A 24,444-nucleotide genomic window follows, 5' to 3' on the forward strand; every position below is an offset into this window, starting at 1 on the left:
TGTTCGATCTTTCCTGCCTCGCACTCCCAGAGACACGCTGGTGACAAGTGACACCTTCTATTGATTAATGCTCCATGGAAATGCCATATCTAATATGCGACGCAGATACACTACTACACTACACTGTACAACAAAAAGGCTCTTATGAATTAATTGTTGAATTGACACGGGACTGCTTCTTGCTCGTCTGTCTCATTTCACTTGCCGCTTGACTTAATGACTCAGTATTTCTACTTGGCAAATGTGATCATTTTCAGAAAGCCAAGCACTGAGGTTAGAATTAAGTCACCAGGTTTACTCCACTATTCAACCCATGCCAGTGATGTAGCTTTAAGTGGGCAGCTTTAGGGATGACTGGTAACATTTTAACCTGAACTCAAACACTTTTACAACTCACCAGTAAGTGCGATGAGCAGCTATCAGCCTATTGATGACTAACTGAGGCATTAAACCAGATGTTTGAGCCTTGGAATTTCAATTATTCTGCTGTAAATTGACTCTGGTAGAACACCGAATTTGGTCCTCCTGCTATTTTCCTTCTTCTGTTCTCAGCCTTTTCAGTTTCTCTTTGAACATGTTGTTCTTCAAACTTTAGCACATGTCTTTGATGTCTGGGTTTGGTAACGGGGGATGGAGGGCTTAGAAAAAGAGGTATTTCATACAAAGGTGAGATGTCTGTACATGGAGGTCTGGAGTACCTGCAACACGTAAATGAATGCTTCTCTTGGCTGCATTTCATTGCCAGTGCATGTGTGACTGAATGCATGCACGGGGCAATTCAAACAGAAGGTTGAATTCTTTCACAAGACTGGTTTAATGCCAATGCACATGTGCGCAAGATCAATCCTACTCTTAAACTTTAGAGGAAGAAATATTTTTAACCACACCACAGCTCCTGTTGTCATCCTTAGACTCTCTTTTGTTCACAAAGGTGCTATGCATCTGGCAGTCTAATGTCTTTGTGACTCTGAGCCAGATACAGATATGAAAATCAGAATCAGAAATAATTTATTAATCCCAGAGGAAATTGTGTAAGGGAAAGCATAAATGCTGTAAATGACAGTCAGAGATAAGACAAGCAAAGAATGAAAGCCGCCGACCCCAGATAAGAGTAATGTGGTTGGGTGTTGTGCAGGGCCAGAAAGCATAAGCAGGACATCAGTCAATCAGTGTGTGTGGGTGGATGTACATGTTGGCTCCAACATTAGCTACAACATGATTGACATGTTAGAGCAGGGGATGCAGCAGGCCGTAAGCTGTGAGAAAAGAGACGACCACCACATCACTCAGCTGTCAAGAGGCTAGTTATTGGGTAAAGTATGTGATGTACAGTATCCTGCTACACGTTATGGCAGGGTCCATGTCACAGTCTCGTCTGGGCTGACAGCGTGAATTTATTTTTTCAGGACTATAAGGAGTCCTCCACAAATGACACAGACATTCTGCACAGTTTTTTGAAACAGGGTCTGCGTTTTAAAAAACAGGTCTTGCAACATTTATTTTTAAGGACATGTCGACCTATAGTGTCAGTACCGGAATACGTTGTTATCAGGCGTGTCTGTCAAACTATACGGAAAAGGTTGAGATCTTTTGAGACTCTAAGAAGGGTGGATGAAATATTTTTTGGATTCTGTGAACTTTTCAGTGAAATGGTGTACAGATTACTTATAGGAATATCAGGCAAACACATCTCATTTTGTAATTAGTCATTCCAGTTGATGTGTTACATTTTTATTCCTCTGTATGACAGCTTTGATAAGTGTGCAGAAGTGCTTTAAATTGGCTTCTTTCTTATGGCCAGTATAGGTCGACTCCTCTAGCTGCAAAAAAAGAAAAGTGTGATTGTTCCTTTCATCAGTCATCTCAGTAACCAAGTTTCCAATTAGTTTATGCTCAATGTAGTTTCATATTGAGTACAACTTGTTCAATCTGTAAATTTTGTAGATCCTCACAAGGAGAATAAAGTGAAGTAAGGCTTAGCCTGGGCCAGTCTTGTGGCTGACAAGTCATTGCAATGCAAGTGTGCAGTATCCCACACTTTCTCAGTCAGATCAACCTCTCAGCCAAATACTCAGCTCGAGGTTTGAACATGGGTGACCTCATATTGACCGAATTTCCTTGGAATGCCCTTGGAATTGAAATACGTTAAGGTCCAGTTTATGATTATTATTATTATTATTAGTGGTAGTAAAATTAGTTTTAAGGTGATTAAGTAATAGTGCTATTGACATTGATAAAACATTCTATTATTAATATGATGAAGGTGATGTGGTCCATGCTGCACAGCTGTATAAGTAAGTCAAAAGCCAGATGGTGTAAACTGTAAAAGGCTTAATGATAGACTGTTTGTATGTGCTGTGTACCTCACTATGTACTGACACAAAGTTTTTCAAGCTTGTGTAGGGAGCTGTAACGCGTGCGTGAACTTTCGCTTTCCTTATTGTGTGTGCTACAAGCACATCAGATCTTTCCTGGTATCCAAGCAGTAGTATGTTTTCCATCGTGCTCATGTTGCAGAGCTAATTTGCAGTGAAGTTGAGCCGACTGACTCCTCTCCATTAAACATCTAACTTACCCGACTAAAATGAGATGACTTTGCTGAGCTGCCTACTGCCCGTTTCTATAACTGGAGGAAATGGGTTGCTGTTTTTCTCTAGCACACGCTTGACTGAGCTATATGATGATCTGGTATGATGTGATCATATGCTTGTGTGCGTGTAGAGCAGTGTGACACGAAGAGCACTATATCTTTTCTTTTCTTTTCTTTTCCCCTTGTTCGCATCTTTCAGTCCTTTTGCTTTCTCTCCACTTTCATACATGATTCTTTTATCACCTCTCGCTTCTCGCTAAATTTCTCCACTATCTACCTGCAGTATTCTTCTTTTTCTCCCTCCTCCATCACATCCATAATGAATTTGGGTCTGTGGTCTGTGTGGGGTTCAAAGCTTCTCCTTACTGTTGCCTCCCCAACTGGGTGCTCCCATGGTGCACCAAATGCCTCTCTTGAATATTGAATAAACCCCACGACCACCTCCGTGCTTTCTAATCAACATCGCCACTATTTTCTAACTATTACTCTGCACGGGGGCCTGGTGCTCTGGAGGATGGATGGGCTTTGAATCTGTTGTGTTGTGAGTGAAGGTAGAGATAATAGACACAGGCAGGTTGAGCATTTGAGGTTGTTTTATGCAATTCCATTTTGATTACAAAGCCTTCCCTCTCAGCTATAGAAAGTACCTTTAGAAAGTACTTGATCAATGTCTCATACTCGATTGCATGCATGTACTTGATTGCTTGTATATAACATTCACTGTGGCCCCAGACTGCCCGCAGAAATAGAAGCTATATTATGCAGGAAATTTATAAAGTACTTCTTTTTGCAAGATCGCTAATATTGCAAAACATCCATATTCAGAATTCATCATTGAATATTTTGTCCAGGAGTGCTTCCTTTAGCACCATGTTGAATTGACTTTAAGCCGATTGATCGACTGAATATGACTGAATGACTGAATGTTAGTAGAGATCATTCATTGCCTTGTGAATGACTTTTGCTTCTAATTATATCTCACTGATATACTGACTTGTAAGGGAAAAATTATATAGTTAAACATTTTTACGTTGAGAGCAGTGGGATTTTTAAAACATGTGTTTTAGTTGTGCACATGCTCTGTGTTGAAATATTGAGCACTGCTTTTCCCCAACACTTGGACTTATTGATATCTTCACTTAACTTAACAGCTACTGGATCAGAGTTAAACATTAATCAGATAACATACATTTCCTCTAAGTGTGAGCCATATGCCCAGTTTTTGTGCAACTATATGTCTTTTTCTGTGTAGTACTCATTGGTGCATTCTGTCTGTTGTCCAAATCCACTGTTGGTACAAAAACACGCGAGGTATCATTGGTGTTGTTTAGCTATCATTCATGTTTTATCCAACTTCTCTGTGAAAGCCAAAGGCCAACCTCACAATTAGCACCAGCAGATCCTTTTGCAAAACAGTCCCACTAGGGACAATCAATCCTATTAGGCCTGCCAAATATAAACAGTTACACTCATGCATTTTCCTTATTTCTTATGGTGGTACGGCTATAATTGCACTTTAATTTGTACATCATTGATAACCAATCCCATGCCAAATCGGGAAAATGCATTGCAGATGATGCAAAGAGACAGTTTAAGAACTAACCAAGGTGATCTGCCCTTTAGTCTGCATTTTTATGTTGCTGCAGACACACAATGTGTTACAATTTATTAAGTTTCCAGCACCACATTCACAGGCTATCAACTTACCTTTCAGTTTTCATATTGTAACATATAGACTGATGCTGCTATCTATCTTTGATAGGCCAGCATGGCCTAGTAATATTGCATGACAGATATATCAGCCTGGCTCTATTACTATGTGCCCGTTAGCTGTAATATTCAGTGGCTGTGTTATTACATGGTTATAGACATAATATAAGCACCTACCTAAGCCTAAAATATTTGACTCCACTCACTTCACTGAGCTGATTGGCTCCAGAAAATTAGAGGAGAAGCAATGATTAGACTGTGAGCAACAGAAGTCGGACTATCATCGCTGTCACTGCTGTTAAGCAGTGAGCTGTGGTTTCTGGTGATTGGTTAGGGAAAATTAAGCCCCCTCCACCGTGGAAATCAGTTAACATGAAGGCAATGTATGAATGAAGATGGAAACAGAGTGAAACGTGTTGACACGTCGGTCTGGTATCAGGCAACAGAGAAACAACAAGTGACAGGCTGAGAAGTTAAGTGCCAGGCAATTAGATGCAGAAACACATATTCACTGAACTATAATGAATAAGCAGCAAAATTCCTATCTTGCTACCTTTTATTTTCTATTCTGGGCCCTCCTGTCATTTTTTCATTCAAACATGAACATAAAACTAGCTTGATTGTGCCTTGAATAAGTTCAAACTGAGAAGCAGCCAAGCTTTTGTATTCACTTTAAATAGACTGTGATAAGCAGCTGTGTGTTCAGAAAGTCTAAATAGATCACCACTGTGATTCACCTCGTCTTCAGACTAACATTATTTCTCAGTAGGGCCAGGCGGATCCCCAGTCGTGTTACTGAGAGCATGTGACCTTGTAGGGTGATGAGAGGAAGAACCTGCCGGGAGCCCGTTGCCACAGTTTTAATTATTTTGTAGTTTGGTGGGATCTGAAAGAAAGATGGCCTTAGTGTGATTGTTTGTGTCAGTATGTGAATGCATAAGCCTTAACCTGTCCATGATCTGAGTGTACATGCACACTGTAGTGTAAATCTGACATCAGTGCTCTCCACCAAAAGCCCTTCTATTTGTGACGGTCCTCTTTTAAACCTCTTACATAACCCACTACTCTCAGATGTGTGATATCATAGAACTATTTTTGGTTTTTCCTCTGAAAAAGGCTAGTCAGAGTTAGACAAAGACTTGTCTATCCTTTAAATAATACGCTGGATATCCCTCTCATCTTTACACTTTTAATACACTGTCCTGAATTGCCCAAGCTCCAGTTAGCTGCAGCGCTGTCCTTAAATAATGCTGTGGTTCGTTGAAATGTCAGGAAAAGCTAATGAACTGAAAACTAGAGAAGAAAAAGGTTTATAAAAAAAAAGGTCTTTAAAAAATAGTCTTCCAACCAAACAAAAAATGCAACTGAATAAATGCTAAAAATAAGTAAAATCAAGCCCTGCTCCTGCTTGCATGTGGACTTAAGCCACTTGCGTCCTTTGAACCCTCTGACCTGGATTCAGTGTGCAAAAAGAATTGTTTTTAAGAGAGTGTTAATATGCCTGATGACATGGTTAGACCTTGATATTACTGTTTGCTTTTCATGGCCAGTTTTTATTTACACTGAGAGGACCAAATGATTCTGTGCCAGCACTGAGTTTATTTAATAAAAATGATATTACACCTTTATTACTCAAACACATCTATGGCCGCGTATTTATGATCTCTAAAAGATCAAGTTTTACCTCTAAGAACACAAGAATGACAAATTGATTACTTGTAAATGCTATGTTTTAATTGCATTTTTCTGTGTGTTAACATGAACCGAAAAGCATGCTTTCCTTGTGAAAAGTGGGGGAAAAAAAGAATATTTTATCCCAAATGTGTTTCTCCGATATTTTTGTGACACCGAAACATGCTGACAGAATGATGCTGCATTGCTGATTTTTTTTTATTTTTTATGATTGATTTCATGTTTTGTAAAGCCTTTTCTCAGCCCTTAACTGACCTCATAAACTGATAATACCAGAGGGGTCAACGGTTACAATTGCTCATGACTCGATGAAATCTACCACTTATGTTATTTTCTCTCCAAACAAAAATTTATTGGTTGACCAGCAACAAAAGCATGGGTTTGCTGGTCTTTCTGTCAGTCTCCTGAGACTTTCTGTTAAGCGTTATAACAGATGAAGCAAAAATAAAATTGTACAAAGAGCACAAACAACTCCTGCAAAAGAGAATAACCCCTGTGAACCTAAAACACCTTGGGGATGGCGAAAAATGTTGCAGAGAAGCAATCATAAGAGGACTGGTTTAAAAATTCCATTAGCTCTTATTGTAGATCCGTGGACGTATCTCCCAGTGTGGGTGTACCAAATAGCCTTAGCTAAATGGAGATTAAGGCAATGCTGGAAAGACCCCTTGAAGCCCTTTAAGACTGGTGTGTAATTTTGGATTTAGCAGTGGTTGCGAGATAAAGGCCTTTCTTTCTGCCTAATTGATGGCTGTAATCCATGTGTTGTTTTAAAAACCTGTCTCACTGATGTGCGAACACAAACCCCTGTGGCTCTGTGCAGAAAGTGGTGATTTAGTGGGCCAAACTGAGGGTCTCCTACTGGTTGGAGGAAGACTTTTATATTTGGGGATCTGCTGTAATGGAAACCCTGCAATTTGGGTACTGTAAATGGGTCAGATGTTGTTTTTGTTTTTTATTTGCTTTTAAGAAGCACAAACCCTTTTCATCACATTACTGTTTAACCACAATATTAGGATATCCAGTCCTCTTTTAAAATTGCTTTACTTTTGAATTATATTTGACTTGATCTTTAAGTTACGCTCTCATATTCTCAGTCAGTTACCTTTAAACAATGCTAAAGTACATTTCCAGTAATAACAAGTCATCAGCAAGTGTACTATTATAACTGCAGCACAGCAACTAATGAAGAGTGAAGATGTCTAGAAGTGGATGGAGGCTTAATGAGAAGATCACATTCATCACCAAAGTTAGGAGGTGCTTGAACTCCTCAACGCTTTAGTACACTTTTCGGAAATCTACTGATGCACCTTTTGGTCTCAGTCAGAATAATATCCTTGGGTTGATCACTATCATGAATCACAAGTTCTGCTTAATCTCTACAAAGTATGTAATTAACCCTGCGCTGATTCATATCGCTCATTAAATTAACACAAATAGGACATTGAAAATAGAGCACACTGTCTTATTATCTCAGCTCAGCTGCTGGTGCCTAAATGTTAAAGTACCTCTCAAATCTCTGCTCTGACAGTTATTCATGGCTTTTAAAGACGTATGCACAATATCAAAGACATGCCTGTGTCCATTATTTAAAAGCCACGGTGGCGATGGTGTCACAATTTTCGGAATATAATGATATGATGCTTCCTGTACGGTAGTACTATACATTCAAACGAAATGTGAAAGGCTAAATTAAATGATAAAATGACAGGTCTTTGTCTGTGTGGGCGCACGCTGTTTCTTATATGGGAAATGCTAATGCTAATGCAAAAATTAATTACAGCCATGTTTGCCTTTGGATGAAATTTATGACCTATTGTTGAAAATGTGCTACAATGTGGGAGAGAGAGAATAAAACTTGATTAGCATAGAAATGACAAATGAAAGGTGGGGTGGGTGGAGAGTTGTGACTTTTGTTGGTAAATAGCTTGTTTTAGACTGAGAGGAGGCTTTAAATGGATATACTTGTATTTTAGAGAGGCAGCTGTGCAGGGGAAATGCATCAAGAACATGGTTTCATGAAACAAATTACTAAATAACTCTCAACTTTTAGTTATACACCCAAGTATACTGCCATATGGGTTATGCTCGCTTGCCACATCCCGATTTCATTTCATCAGCTATGGAAAAATACTACATAGTCGGGTCCACTTTGTCTTTGTGAGCCTTTGATTTACCAGAGATGTGCCTCAAAAATGCTTAGACTGCATCTGTTGATGCAGACTTGTCTGTAAAAAGGCAATTATTGAGTGAGGTTCAGCACATTTGATTTTTATTTAAGTGGGTGTCTGTGTGTGTTTGTCAGTGCTGATTCAAAATGCCTACATTTGAAGACAAGAAATGCTTTTAACTTACCAACACGGAGATGAATTAAATTGCTAAGCTGCTTTTCCCTTTTCATCAAAACGTACATAAACACATAAGAACGGGCACCCACAAATCTAAACCTACCATATTCGAGCTGCCGTGTGGTCCAGACTGCTTGAGGATGACAGACAGCTTCCTCAACCAACTGTCAACATCTCCCAGCGAAAGCCTCAGGAGATTCTAGGCATTTTCTAGTAAACCATTTCTCTTGCAGAGACCTGGTAACCCACTGCAGAAAAATAGAGCATAAACACCATTCTGATGTGGAGATGATGGTGTTAGCTAGGCCATGTCATCAGAAGTGAGAATAACTCCATCATAAGGCATCTCTACATTCAACACCAGAGAGAAACACGACAAAGGCTGACCTAAAAACACAGCATGGTGTCCTCTAAAGCTACAACACCATCAAAAAAGACAGACAAAAGTGAAGATCCTTTGTGTAATACTGCGCAAAAGTCTTGAGTCCCTACTCATTTCTTAATATTTTGTCAGGAACCCCAAACCATGACAGAAAATCCACCATGTTTTACAGATGTCTGTAGATGCTCATTCTTTTACCTCTCTCCTGACGTCCCACACATATCGACAACAGTTCGTACCAACAGTTTCAAATTTGGATTCATTAATCTATAAGACCTCTTGCCACTGATTTTCAGTCCAGTTCTTGTGTAATTTGGCATACCTCAGCCTTTGCTCCCTGTTTTCCTTCCTTAAAAACAGCTTCTTGACACATACCCGTGCATTGAGACTATTTCCGATGAGGCTTCAGTGAATAGTAGGTGGATCAACTTAAGGGAAAGATACATCTCTCGGGTACTTCATCAGCTTTTTGCTGGATTTCTTAAGAACATGACTTTCAGATACTGGTAATCTGCCGTAGACGTTTATTTATTTTGGCCTCGCATTTCTTCTTTTGTCCTCCACTCGTCCAGCTTCCTCAAAAAACACACTCCACGCAGTGCAGAGAGACATATGCCAAGTTTTCAGCTAATAGCTGTTTGCGAGTCACTTTGTTGGTGCCAAAATAATATTTTATGCCTGTCAAACTGAGTTATCAGCTATTGAAAATGGAAGAAATTCTTAGTTTTTGCAGCAGACTGCTAGCAACAAAATACCTCAACATAAAGAAATGGGGGTGGAGGTGTGTAAAGAGCTTTGCACAGTACTCTACCTGTCCTACATGGCAGACAAATAGCATTCTGGACACTAGAAGACACATAAATACACAACCAGTATGAAAAGTCATCCATTTGCGGGTCATCAGTTCTTTATGAATGAGTGTCACATTCTCATGATTTAAACCCTGAACTGACAGCAGTCACTGAACCTGCCTTCCACTTCATAAGAGTCAACGACACATTCTTAAACAGTGCCACTAACAACAGTAGCTCAAGTGAAACCAACACAGTCTGACATTTTGCTGTCGGGATTACTTGTGATTGTTACGTTTACCCCTAACTGATGGACTCCATGCTCACTATATTACTTCTTCCTTTTTTCCATTACAGCTATCCTTTGCAGCGACAACTCCTGTTCTAGCAGACAAGAAAAAATACCCCAACTTCTTCCGCACTGTTCCGTCAGACAATGCCGTGAACCCAGCGGTGGTGAAGTTTCTCAACTACTACAACTGGAGCCGTGTGGGGACCCTCACACAGGACGTTCAGAGGTTCTCAGAGGTCAGTTCGTGCTGTTTTCATAAATATACTTTTCTTTTTTTTCCAACGCTGTTAATGCTCCATGTTTAGTATTGACCAAAAGTTCAAGCAGTTCACTAAAACAAATCCATCATCTATATCAAAGACTACAGTGGCACCACCTTGTCATTAATACTAAAACTAGGTGAAGTTCAGTGTATTTGATTGATAGTGAAAATACCCTTAACGGTTGGAATGAATACTTTTTCTTATTACATTTCTACTTATTGTGGATAAAATATACATTTACCAGGTGTGAGAGGAGTTAAAATCTCCCACTGGTCGAAGGATATGCACATAATTAATAACATGGCTTTGCATTATTGCCTTCAGCACTCTCAGTCCCAACAGGGATTCTTGTTTAGCAGGCATTTGTTCTTTTTTAAGTTTGCGCGATAACAGTGCTGTTTACCAGCGTTTATGTGTGCCGTCCTCCTATCGCCTCTCACTGGGAGACATGTTTTTATTTTCTGAAGGTAGAGGTTAAATCACAAAACAGTGACTATATTATCATTCAAGGAGATTTCCATCTTGGCTTATTCAGATGAGGAAGCCAGTAGAAATAACACTCTTATTACTACTTTAAAACAAATCACCACTCACATGTAGATGGATTAGATGGAAATTATTTAGGCTTTGTGCACTGTACAGCTGTCACTAATGAATGATTATTCTCCAGTCACATGAAAGGATGCACACTGGATTATTAGGGAATGTAAAGGTTAAAAAAAAGATGAACAAACATTTCCATCCACTGGTCAAGGAACAGATGAAGGCAGAACAAAACCAAAAAACATGACTTGTAGTTGAGGGCAATGTCCCAGTTTGTTGGCTCCACCTCCAGAAATCCGACACAGATTTTTCCACTTCTTTTGACCAAATGGAGGCGTCGTGTGCACCTCCTGTCTGTGCATGTGATTGTGTTTTTCTCTAACTTACTAAAACGAATGAGTTGACATTCACATCCTGCTGCTCTCTCTAGCTCTCCATTTGAACATATATATCTGTAGTAGCTTCTGTGTATATAACTGAGACCAACCACACTTATATCCTTATTTTTAACACCCATGTCCCTTAGACTTCCGTTGTTGTAGTAGTAGTAGTAGTATTTATTTATTGTCATTGTCAAGAACAATGAAATTGCGTTTGGGGCTTCCATACAACCCCAAAAAAAGAAGAAAATAATAAATACCCCTTAAAACCCAAGTGTACATATTTAACCCAGTGTGACTCCAATGCAATAAGACAATCCTTAGCAATAATGTTCGTAGAAATTCAGACAAAGACCTGAGAAACCGGTTGCAGTTCAAAAATAAATATAAATACAGTTTATTGCATGTATAAAGAGATAGTTCTTACTGAAGATAAACCAGCCCTCGACATCAAAGACGGTGACGCGCTGGGAAAATATTTCTAAAATATGTCCTGCATCGCCTCCAAAACTGAATTGCTGCTCCAGCTGGAAGCAAATTCTGAGAACTGCATGATATTTAGTTCCTATTATATTTACTACGTTCCATCTGTTCTTTTTGATGTTCCTCTCCCATTAAATACGCAGAATGCTGAATCCAGCCTACATTACTAGAGCTGGCAGAAGTAATGCATGGATAGATGAAGAACATTATCTGTGTTGACTCAGCACTTGTAGCTAACTCTCTTATGACAATGTTGGAGCTGAAATATATCTCAAAGCTGGAGGACGTATTTTGGAAGCTGTGGCAAGTTGGATTTCAGCTCAGGAACAGGAGGCGCACAATCGTTTGCACACCATGCAAAAATCCCTTCTATTATTAAAAGCAGCTAGCAGCTTTTTAATATAAGAGAAATGGGAGAAACAACATTCAAATTGATCCACACCATTAGCTAAAGATATTAAAAGCTTAAAATCATATTATACCAAAATGGATGCTAACTAGCGAGACAAACACATTCCTGTTTGTAGGAGGGTTGAACATTAGGAAACATATCGATTTATCACACGTTTGGAGAACTACACAAACTCATGGCACAAACATATCACGTCGGCAGCACAGGAACATTCTCCTAAAAGAGCCTTGTCAGAGGCATTGAAAGCATGAATTTGAGAAACATATTGTGAGCTCTTGCCTCCAGGCACTGGTTGAAAACAAAGTGCTCAGCGGCTAAAGGGTGGGTTGTGGAAGTGGGGGTGTGTATAAGAAGTCTCACTGCAAATCTCAGAGAGACCAAATCCCTTTATCGCTCCCCTCCTGAAAGCACCAAGGAGCTTAGGACGGGTGCAAGACAGACGGCACGATTCAATCAACCTGCCACGAGATTGGCCTCTAATCCCGATTTACAAATATGCAAGCATTGCTTCCGTACTTTATGATTCACACAATCCTCTGTCGAGTTCAGAGCTTACTGTTCTTTGGTTCATCGAGAAATTACTCCAGCTCGCTACCAGAAAAAGAAGAGATATAGAAGTAAATGTTATTTGAATAATGCAGGAAAACAGACATTAATAGTAAAAATGTCATTTTTACCTACTAATAACACTATTCCAGTTTTACATTTAATTCATAAACATTTTTATATGAATTTTATGAACTTCAAATAAATTATATGAACTTCATATGTTATACTCTTAACCTTCACAACTGTTTTAGTGTCACTTGTCAGTTTAAACATTTCTTTCCTAGGATCTAAAAACACAGAAAGCCAGTGTCCTCCCACTTCTTGAATGTGAAAATATACAAATACACCAATACACAAATAGACAGAATCAGCACAAGAGTGGGCAGAGCTAGTCAGAAATATTTCTTGTGAAGATACTTTTTTTTAAAGATTTAATTAATTCTTCACATTTAACAAATATAATGAGAAATTCTAAGCACTGTCCTAAAGAAAAAAACACGTATTTTCCACTTTAAGAAAGTTTCATACCTTTGCAAGCTGATTTTGTGGTTTTTGAACAGATTTTAAATTTTTTTTTTAAATCTTAGCCCTTGCAAAGAAATATGCAAAAACACAATTTCTTTGTGATCTATTAAAGTTGGATTTAGAGCCAAATTGATATTCCTAGAAGTATTCTACAGTACTGAATGTACCATAAATCATGCATGCGTGCACAGAGGCATTTGCATCTATGTAATGAGTATACTACTGACATTATTTTAATTTCCATCACCTCTACCCCAGCATTCATCACCCTGTGACATACTCCGTCCCCCTGCTGACCTACAGTGTGCTTTCCCTGGGAGACTGCTCACAAGGTTAATGTTATGTAACACTTGTTACAGATTCAGTCAGTGGCTTGCACATCACAGGCAGCAAACATACAGTATGGTGTCCCCTGAGAGTGTAACCTGTAAGAAAAAGCGTGCTCATCACTGTTATTTTTAGGCACCGGTGTAACACACACACAGACACACACACACACATGCATATCGACTTTATGGATGAACACTGACTTTCTACAATGGTTTGTGGCTCATTGTATTGAGAAATAAGAATAACAGAGTAACAAAGAATAACAGCTAATGTAAGTATTTGGGAATGAAGATGACAATCTACACACACACACACACACACACACACACACACACACACACACACACACACACACACACACACACACACACACACACACACACACAGAGCAATCAACATTATTGAGACAGCCAGACAAACAGGGCTCACTCAGGAACAGGAGCAGCAATCACCTGTCAGTCAGATGACAGACCTGACTGAGAGCAGGATTAAGACTCTGTCCTCTGTCTGCACCCCTCAGAGCTTAAACGTTTAAATAAACTATGACGACTGATAACTCTAGCATACGTTACCATCCTAGCATCCACTCTCACTCAGTTCCTGTTTCATTATGTTACATCCCATAAACAGTATTCCTAGAAATGTTGTTTCCAAAGCACAATTAGGGTTTGGGAATAGCAGTGGGGTTATCATTGATGATGACTCATGTCTCAGACGAATTACTGGTATAGCCTGTTTGTCCCACAACTGAATAGACAAGAGATACGCTTTTCTTTGCATCAAATGACTCAATGACTCAACATGTGATTTTGGTCCCGAACAGCTTGGCGTCATAGAGTGGAAAAGTAATTCCCAAGATAATCCCACGGGTCAGTGTTAAGAGTAGCTGGCTGCCAGGTGAAGCTTGGTGATGCTGGGACAGTGAACCAGCGAAGAATGACATCATACAAAGAAAATCAAAGCTGTTGTTGACGTTGCCAAACAAGGAGGCTTGACCGTTTCTGAAACACAGTGGTTCACCGTATGTTTTTAATCTTCAGCTGATTTAAATATATATTTCCCTTTGATGATAAATAATTATGTCATATGCCTACCAGAAAGCGTACAATGGATTTTCTCAACATCCTCATCTCCCACAGTCATTTTGATATAGTTTCTGTTCATATATATATGATGCACATATTAGTATTGTGTTAATGTAGAGATATTTCTGCAGTCTATTGATTACTAGATAGTGGAAAGGGAGTGGGATTAAATAAGTTTATGCTTCTTCCTGCTCCTTTTTGAACATGAAAGTTATTTGTAGTTGTGTTTGCTCGTTTTCCTTTTGTTTGTTTGTCTCTTTTTAATTCTATGTTGTTGTACTTTTTTAACATGTTCAAAATAAAGATTCAATCAATCAATGTGCTTTCTGAATTCTAGTATTTTACATGCCCTGGGTGCACGTGACACTCTTTTTTTGTGTGCGTGGACCCATGCTCACAAGTGCAATAGGATTATTTCTCTTCTGCATTTGCTGTCGGGGATTCCCAGGCTGCCCCAAACAATGGTGGATGCTTTTGTTACGCAGGAAAGCTGCTCACTTTTCCCCCTCCTACTAGCTTTCAATCCATCTGTCCCCTCCGTCTCTCGCTCTGTCTAACCGAGTGAGTCCAGCAGAATACGGATGCATTTTTCCATCTCGGTGGAAGAAACACAAAATCAAACCAATAAAATCCTTTTGTGACAAGGGTTTTACTCCTGCAAGTCAATGGCTTTGTCTGTCAGCCTCTGTGCTCTTTGTGAGTGTATTTTGTAGTACAGCAGAAATTTTGTGCAACTCTCCATGTCTTGCGTGTGAGTGGTTGGTATATATTTTCCCAGAAACCCATTTGTGTTTGACCCACACACCTTTTACAAACAACAGGCTAACCAGCTGCTGTCCCTTTTCACACTGAAGTTCGTTTCCTTTTATCCTTTAGGATCAACACTCAACGCAACACAACACAACAGGACATTGTACCTCGTCCAGACCACCAAGCCAGTTGTTACTCAAGAGCAAAACTTGGTTGTATTGATTCACATCGGCCTCCCTGTTGTTTCAGCTCAGCGAGCAGTACATTGGAGAGAATGTTTGTACAGCAGTGAGTGATGTACAGAGTGATTTAGAGCTTCCTCCGGGGGTACCAGAGGAGAAGGCGATTATGAAAGCAGACATTTGGAGACATGAGGGAAATAAAGTTGAGGTTGTTCAGAGTTATTGATTTTTAGATGTCAGAAATCTTAGTTGATAGCACAAAACTGTTGTAATGACTAATTTTAAGCTGCAGTTGGCTAATTTTAACAGGAGTATCAATAGCAATAATACTGATAGTAGCTTTTACGGTTCAAATCCTGGCGCCACTTTGAACTAACGGGCTGATGATTGGCCGGTGCTTGGTATTTTGAGAAGAAATACCAATTTTTCACTAATTTTTCCACAGTTTTTATTTATTTATTTATGTCCCATCTACAGTTAGGTCCATAAATATTCGGAGAAATATACAATTTTTGTAATTGAGCCTGTCTCCTCCACCACACCATTCATATAATCAGTTTGTGATTGAAGTGCCGACTTTTCAGCTTTTAGTGAAAGTATTGCATTGTTTAGGAATTACAGCAATTTTTACACATAGTACCCCATTTTCAGAGGCTCAAGAGTACTTGCCAGACTTGGTCAGACAAAGTTTTCAGTATAAAAATTGTTTTTACTGTAATACTTTACTCCAGCCACCACCTGCTTTTTTCACTCTTGTATTTGAAAATCTGAAAAGCTGCTCTGTTGGGATGAGGCCAGGTGACTGACTGGGCCACATCCCTTTTTTTTCTTTTCTTTTTTTTTTTGCAGTATGCTTTGAGGCATTATCAATTTATACTATGAAACACTATCTGCTCAGTTTTGCAGCATTTTGCTAAATCTGAGCTGGGTGTATAGCCCTGTATACTTCACAGTTCATCTTGCAAAAGAGCAAAGATTATAATTTTTATCCAAATACTCAACTGAATCTTTGAAACACTGCAGTACAGTCTCTAAGTATTATTATAAGTCAATTCAAGGTGACACTGTAAGGAGACTTTTGTATAGAAATGTGAATATACAACCACCATGTAGCTGAAGCAATTTAGAACACATAATTACAGGATGAACATATTAAAGCACAGTAAGAGGAAACACACAGGACTTCTGTTAGCTGTTATATGTTGTCACTGCCAACTCTCTGACGTGTCAACATGGCTCTTGGGTTGGGGTGGAGACACTGATGGCTGCGGGGCATGGCCCGTGGACATCAGTGAAATCCAGCATGAACACCACAGGACTTTATACCATATTTTGACTTTTTCGACGTAGGTACAACTGCATTCCATGTCAGAGCCATGGTGTTGTCGTGATGTCTCAGTGTGTTGCCTTACTGGAACAGAGCCATTATTAATGGTATTAGTCACACCTGTGGTTTTCCTGCTATGAGAAGTCAAAATGTCAGCTGTGAAAAAGGGCTTTTCTAAAATTGTGGATTAAAGGAGGGAAGCAAGAGGGCCGACTCGTAGCATGTGTGTATGTGATGGCCGAGAAAAAGTGAGAGGCGGTATGATAAAACACCTCAAGCTTGCCATCCCAGTGGGGTACCTGCTCCATTCTCCATCTTCTCAGATTGAATTACCCACCATTCTACTGGCTCAATACATCACAGCAGACATACAGCTGCTGCAGATACATCTACAGCACTGCACATTTGTCTACTTTTTGTCAAGCCCTGGATAACCAGCGAAGATTATTTGAAGTGTACATTTGTTCTTTTGTGTCTTATTTAGCGAAAAACAAACTCATATCGCTGTGACAAATGCACGCTCGGTATATTGCGAAAATTACAACTCCTCATTGAACGGGCTGAGGCAAATCAGGAGGATGACAGATCTGATGTATGTGTCCGCCATGCTAAAATGACAAGCTGCTTGTCTTTCTGTCTTTTCATTCACAGTTCATGGTAGAATATGCATGCACCATTTCAGAACATTAGATGGCCTGCATCCATCTCACTTTATTGCTTTATAATGCTGTGTACAGAATACTATATGTATATTGCGACATGATTTCATCTGCTTTAAGCCAGCAGAAATATATTCACACATTCAGTTTTTATTTGCATCTATCACAGCATTGAGCTAAATGATTGATTTTCTCTCTGTGATTTATGCATACATGATTTAATGAATCTAATGTTTAATATACTTTATAAAACTGCATTTCCTCCCTTTTTCCATATTTTTAATAGCTGCTCCGTCATAGTACCACAGTATTTGTTTCCTATAGGCTATGTGATTTAAGTTATTACACTGTTGTGAAGTTTATTGTGCAGTGTGTAAATGGTAACATTGTCTCAAATAAACTCTGGTAGGTTACTTAATAAAAGCACATTTGCACATTTGACTGCAATTGTCATGCTGGCTGATATTTTATGAGCATGTATAACTTATTGAACCTCTGACCACACTTACATTCTTCTACAGTAGACACAACTTTTTTACTACATCTTTCAGCATTGTCAGCTGTGCAAGCTGATAATATGAAGCTGCACTGATGTGCCCTCATATGATCTGAGATGCAGGCTTTTGACACTGAGCATGGCTAACAAGTCAGATGAGAAGGGTGCGTTTTCTGAGAAGAATTTTAAATTTCAACTCATCTGACCTCAGAACAGTTTTTTTGTACTTTGCCTCAGTCCATTTTAACTGCGCTTTGGCCCAGAGTAGATAGCAGTGTTTCTCTGGTTCTTGCTCACATGTAGCTTCTTCTTTGCACGGTAGACCTTTAACCTGCATTTGTGGATAGCAGGGTGAAGTGCGACAGACAAATGTTCTTGGAAGTCTTCCTGAGCCCATTCAGTGATTTGCAGGACAGACTCATGCCTGTTTTGCCTTGCCCCTCGTGCACAGGGTTTTCTACAGATTCTCAGGCTCTTTGGATGATATTATGTATGCTGAGGAACATAAAGTTGTTCCACAGTTTTTGCAGAATGGGGAACCTCTGCCCATCTTTACTTCTGAGAAACTCTGCCTCTCTAAGATGCCCTTTGAATATACCCAGTCATGTTTCTGACCCATTGTCAAATAACCTAATTAGTCACAAAATGTTCCTCCAGCTGTTTCATTTTACTACCACTTACTTTTCCAGCTCTTTGTTGCCTCAGATTGCTGTCATCAGATTCAATTTTTTTTTTAATTATACATTTTCTCACTTTAATCATTTGATATGTTTGCTTTGTTCTACTGTGAATAAAATATGGGTTTATGACGTTTGGAAATCATTGGTTTTATTTAAATTTTACACAGTGTCCCAACTTTTTTGGAAATGTTTTTGTAATTTCTCAACAACATTTGTGTATTCTCTCTTTCTGTTTTGCAGGTGAGGAACGATCTCACAAATGAGCTGGAGAAAGCAAACATTGAGATTGCAGACACAGAGAGTTTCTCCAATGATCCCTGTGGCAATGTCAAAAAGCTGAAGGTAGGTGAAGCAACCTAGAAACTTAAGGAAATGATCCAAGACCAGTTCAACCTGTAGAATTCCCAGTTAAAACAAAATGACAAAATACCCATTAGGTTTTCATATTAGCTACTATTTTTCATACTGTGTAAAGTAAATTCTTTAGTATTTTATCAAGTGGATGTCTCCCTCTGTCTTGACAGTGGCCATTTAACCATATACATACAAACACATGCATACAAGGTTTTTTTGCATACAAATTTTGCAAGATTTAAAAAAAAAAGGATGCATAAAATCGATATTTAAATACATTTTTAGTAGAGAGTGGCACAGTAAGAGTAAAAAAAAATAGAAGTGAAGAGAGTGGAGGGGGAGTAACACTTTTTTCCCCCTACTGATATGTTGGTGGAATATATGACGTATACAAGATGGAGCAGGTTGAAAGAAACATGAGATGATGAGAGAGAAGAACGAAGAAGGAACAGGAAGATAAGCCGTCGTTCCTAAAATATATGTGTAAATCTGTGTCTTAAGCGCTGACATTTTAAGCTGACATCACCCTTCCTTGATCAACTCTAAATATGCAATCCACAGTGCTGAAATCTTTACAGAACAATTGGATCGGGTGGATGGTTAGGTGGATGGGGGGGGGTTCTTACACTCTAATGGGTCTTTTTCCCGCTCATCACACAACAGTGGTTTGCTGTCTCTCCAACAGCTACATAATATGATGGGGGAAGAGAGTGACACAGATTTTGTTGTCAAGGCTGGAATTTTGTTTCTTTATTTTTATGGGTTTTTTTCACGGGACACTGTTGGTAATGTGACAATCCATGTGAGGGTAAAGGCCCATGGCGTCACTTTGTGATCCACAAATAGAGCACTCACATCTGCGATATTCTTGTACATTCTTGTACTTGTACAGCTGCTGTTATTGTGTATATATTTATTTAGATTTAGATTTCTTCATACATTCTTATATAGTTCTATATTGTGTATTGTGTATTTTGTTGTACAGTTATTTTATTTTCAACTTTAATTTATATATTTTATCTTATTCTTCCCAGTTAAATTTACCCTTCATTCTAATTTGTGTTGTACAGTTATTTCATTTTTAACCTTAATTTATATTTTATTCCTTCCTAGTTAAATTTACCCTTTTTAATTTTTCATATTTATTTCCTATCTTATTCATAGCCTTTTCCTTTTTTTGTTTTCTTTAGGTCACGAGCAGTTGTCCAAGCATTTCACTACATATCGTACTGTGTATGACTGTGTACGTGACAAATAAAATTTGAATTTGAATTTCTTTTTGAAATATTCAAAAAGGAGACAGGCTTCGCTGCTGCTGGGCATTGTAACAGCCCTCTCAGTCGCTTTTTTTTTTTTTTAATCTTTATCCCTCGTTCTCCGTCCCAAGTTCCCCGTTTATTGCTGGACAGGTTGACAAACACAGCATCAGAAAACAAAGGCAGACACGCATACATAGCACTTCTAATTTTAGTAATCTTTAGTTTGAACACAAACTAGGACCTCCAAGAGCTTTTTTATTTTTTGTGACAGAGAGCCAGTTTAGGCAGCTTGCATCCAATAGAAAGCCACATGAGAAAAAATGTCCTGAAATCTAAATGAAGACCAAAAAAATTTATTATTTATTATGCCTTAATTATTTATCGTACATTCAGAACTCTTCCCCCTCAAGTATGAGACACACCAAGGGATGGTTCATTTTTTGTTACACTTTACTTTTTTGTCTCACTGAGGTAGCAGGGTGTTTTTTGTCATTGTTTTTTTTTGTTTGTTTGTTTGTTTTTGTGTCCCGTTTGGATCTTTAGCCATCAGAATTGTTGTCTTAAGACCAAGAAAGATGCCAAGCGGATTTATTTTACCGAGTGGATCATCATGGCCTTGCCATATTGGTCCATTTGATTGACCTTTATTATAATTATGTATTTATTTTACAAACGGGACAGACATGACTGGGGGATAGGACGGGGAGAAAGTGTCACGGTTCTGGGTCAGTTTCTAACCAGTGTTTTGAGTTTTGATTATTAGTTTATTTTTTGAATGATTGTTGTGGTTTTGATTACGATTATTATTATTATTGTTAGAGTTCCATGCTTCTGTTTATTTGGGGTTAAGATTTGTGCCCTCATGTTTTGTGTGGGTTTAGTTTCATGTGTCATTTTCTGTCTGTCTCTCTATGTCAAGTCTGCGTCTTAGTGTGATGGTTTCTTGTTCCTGTTTTATTGTGAAGGTCTGCGTCTCTTGTGAGTGTGTTCAGTTTTACCTTTGTCTCGTCTTGTTGATTATTCCCAGCTGTGTCCACCACCTTTGTGTAATTCCCCTGTGGTTCTCTGTGTATTTAAGTCATGTCTTCCGTCATTGTAGTTGCTGGTCCGTCTGTGTTTCCACCCTGCTTCATCTGTGTGTTTCCCTGCAGTCAACCATCATCTGTTTCCGCCCGCTCTCATTCATGTCCAGGTTCGTGTTCTGTAGTTAGTTTGTTCCCAGTTTAGTTTAGTCATTGCTCCGTTCGCCGTTTGTCCATTTCCTTTTTGTGTTTAATAAACCACCCTCACACCCATACAAGTGCCTGCGTTTGGATCCTCCTTTATTTTCCACACGGCTCATCTCACTCGCCGTGACAGAAAGAATGAAAGAAAGAGAGGGAGAGAAAGAAAACCAAGGGGAGAGGAGACGGTGAGAAAGTGGGGAAGAAAGAAAGAAAAACAAACAAAACACCTGGATCACCTGTATGGAGAAAAAAAACAGAAGAGAAAGCAAACAAAAAAAGAGCAACATAATAAAAAAACAGCACCATCACAATAATCTAGCTAGCAGTAGATAACAGTAGATACTAAACATTAAACAATATTGTGCAGCACGCAAGATAGAAAGGTGTAGTCCGCGTCTGTGAACACCCGTGTGTACACCTGTGTGCACACCTGTGTGGATCAGCATGCTTGTATTCCAAAGGTTTCTCCATGTAACGATCTGCTAGGAAGTGTGGGGAGCCATAGCCCCGTCCCCCAGGGTATGAAGCAGGTATGGAGGAGATCCAGGCCCCAGATATCCAGAGGCCCCAGAGTACGAGGACCCGAGGAGGACCACCAAAAGGGGGGGGAACCGTGCCACCCTCCTGGGAAGAGCTGAGTAGAGCCCCAAACGAGAGGTCACCCAGCAGCTACAGAGCAGAGGCCAGAGGGGGTTGCAGTGGTGTGCCCGTGGACTCTGCCAGCAGCCAGCTGTGCCAGAGAGGGCCGAGCTTCAGGCCCAGAGGCCAGAAGCCGGAGGGCATCCCACCCCCCGGAAGGGGCCCAGCCGGGCCACTGATGTGAGCCGGTACATACATGAGCGCCCAGCCCCAGTCGACAAGGACCACCAACACACCAACGTCTGAGGGCATCAGCCACCGGCAGGGAGTGTGGTGAGGGGAGATAGGCCTCCGTACTTTAGAGGGCCTGAGATGTACCCAGAGAGGTTGAGTCTAAGACCCAACCTGACATATAGACACAGACGAACAGGCACACGCGGACACAAACATGCATTCCCACCCCATATACACAACCAAATACTCGGCACTCACCCAACGTGTAGACAGACACAAATAGACACTGCACAGACAGTCGCACTCCCCAAACATACTCTATATCCCAGGTCCAGGTAACCCCGCCCCCAGAGGGGAAAGCCGCACCTAGACCCAGGAGATGTAACCCTTCTCTCTGGGGTGGACGCAAGCGGACCACCTCCTTATCTGCAGTAACAGGGAGGCCCCGCATCCCAGACCCCAATCTGACGGCCAGCACCTCCTCCCAGCCCCCCAGCCCTGACGGCTAACAGAACCGGGGTGAGTGAAGACCCCAAACCTCCCAATGCTCGCTCATATGTAGTGTTGCTGTGTGCTGTTCTAAAGTGCATTTAATACACAGGAGAGCATGGTTCCTGCTTCCTCTCAGAGAGCAGCACGACTCCTCCTGAAAACCCTTAGTGTCTATGTGCATTTAAAGTTGAGGGTAGGGCACCAGCGCCAGAGGTGGGTTGGAGTACACTGACCATCCTCTGGATGCTGTAGAACGTGCCCACCCCCAAGGCCCTATATGTATGTGTTATGTGAGAGTGTGAGTAATGTGGATGTCTAGGTTGCAGAATAAAATTGAGGCACAGGCGGCCAGAAGGGGACAGAAGGGGAGTGCCTCCCCTGCACCCTGGTGACATACCTGGACCCCAAGCCCTGCGTGTGTGGGTGGGTGTTGTAGAGCGGGAATAGGGAGGCAGCTGAGGATGGAGAGGGAAGAAAGGGAGGGGCAAGTGGCACCTCCCTGGGGCCAGCTCCCCCGCTGACCCCAGTAGGCACCCCCACACTCTGGAACCCACCAGCGCAAGGGGGCCCAGGCCCATCCGGACCGGAGCCCGCAGCAGCAGCACCGCCCAGCCCCACAGAGTCCGGGGCAGCCCACCCGACTCCACCCCAGAGAAAACTGCACCCACCCCATCATCCAATCATCTCCCAAACTACACAAGACAATAGACACCCAGGTTGGGTTCATTCTCTGCCTCTCCTATATCTCTCCCCCACCTGCAGAGTGAGCTCCTGTAGAGAGGAGACCACCTACAAAGATATAACAGCCTCCCCACCAGTTAGAGAGCCCCCTAGTTGGGCCGATGCACCAGAGGTCCCCTGCACTGGGGCTGAGCCCCCCTGCACCCACCCGCCCACAGCTCCGGCGACATTGTCATTGTTTTAATGACATTTTTATTGATATTAACTTTGTCAGGTCGTAAAATGATTGTGATCTAAAACTCAGACATCTGGCATGGACTTAGTGGCTTTAAAACCAACAAACTCACAGCCAAACCTTGTATTCAAAATTCTATTTAACCTAAAACTAACACGACGGCACCACTTCTCAACAATAAACTAGAAGCAACCTAATCTCAAACCTCTTTCACCTGTTTGCTCAGTGTTGTACAACTTATACTGTAATAATACAACTTGTGTAGCAAATATAAACTAACATTTGGCTCTATAGACACTGTGGATCAGCTCAAGATGAATGGTTCACACTGATAGTGTAATCATAAGTTTGCCTATTTTGTAAGGCCTCTTATTGATACTCATGAAACTGATGAAGCACCTCTGCTGGCCCACATCCCCAAATGGCACAGAGCTGCAAAAAGAATATCCTGCTGCAGAGATCAAACACTAGAACCTCTTCGCGTTCCATTTTAAAGACTTTTATTTTGAAATCCTCACACTGATAATTGTTGTTCAGTTATTAGTGCCAAAACTTCAAACGATAGCCTTGTGTTCACCTTGAGTGAATTAGTGATCAGACACATCCCTGCAAGAGTTTATATTTCATCATATCTGCACACCACACATGCGCTGCACAGTAATCAAACAGATGGGGGTACGGTTTTAGTAATAGCAACAACACGTAGCCCAGTACACAAATCACATCTCCCACTAGCTCGTAAAAGACCATCATTAGTACAGTGTTTATATGTGTGTGCGGTGCCTAATAAGCCTTAAAAGTGCCTGATTGGGATTACGAGTTACAATATTACTCAAACAGACAAATGACTGCTGTAAAGTTACGAACAACCCTGTCACAGATAAAGCAGTCAAGGCTGCCCTTAACACTATACCC

At 40.4% G+C, this 24,444-nt stretch overlaps 1 protein-coding gene across 1 annotated transcript in view; it reads left to right on the forward strand.

Annotated features, from left to right (window-relative positions):
• Window positions 1–24,444, forward strand: part of gabbr2 (gamma-aminobutyric acid (GABA) B receptor, 2) — a 199,707-nt gene that overhangs the window by 79,162 nt on the left and 96,101 nt on the right. The window contains exons 3-4 of the mRNA XM_085262608.1: window positions 9,871–10,041; window positions 18,710–18,811. Of these exons, the coding sequence (XP_085118734.1) occupies window positions 9,871–10,041; window positions 18,710–18,811 (273 nt within the window). The remainder of the gene's footprint in view (window positions 1–9,870; window positions 10,042–18,709; window positions 18,812–24,444) is intronic.

This window comes from Mchenga conophoros, linkage group LG22 (genome assembly GCF_057382185.1).
Source record: "Mchenga conophoros isolate Kocher_MC1m ecotype Shallow Benthic linkage group LG22, M_conophoros_male_GT1.1, whole genome shotgun sequence".
NCBI classification, from domain to species: Eukaryota; Metazoa; Chordata; class Actinopteri; order Cichliformes; family Cichlidae; genus Mchenga; species Mchenga conophoros.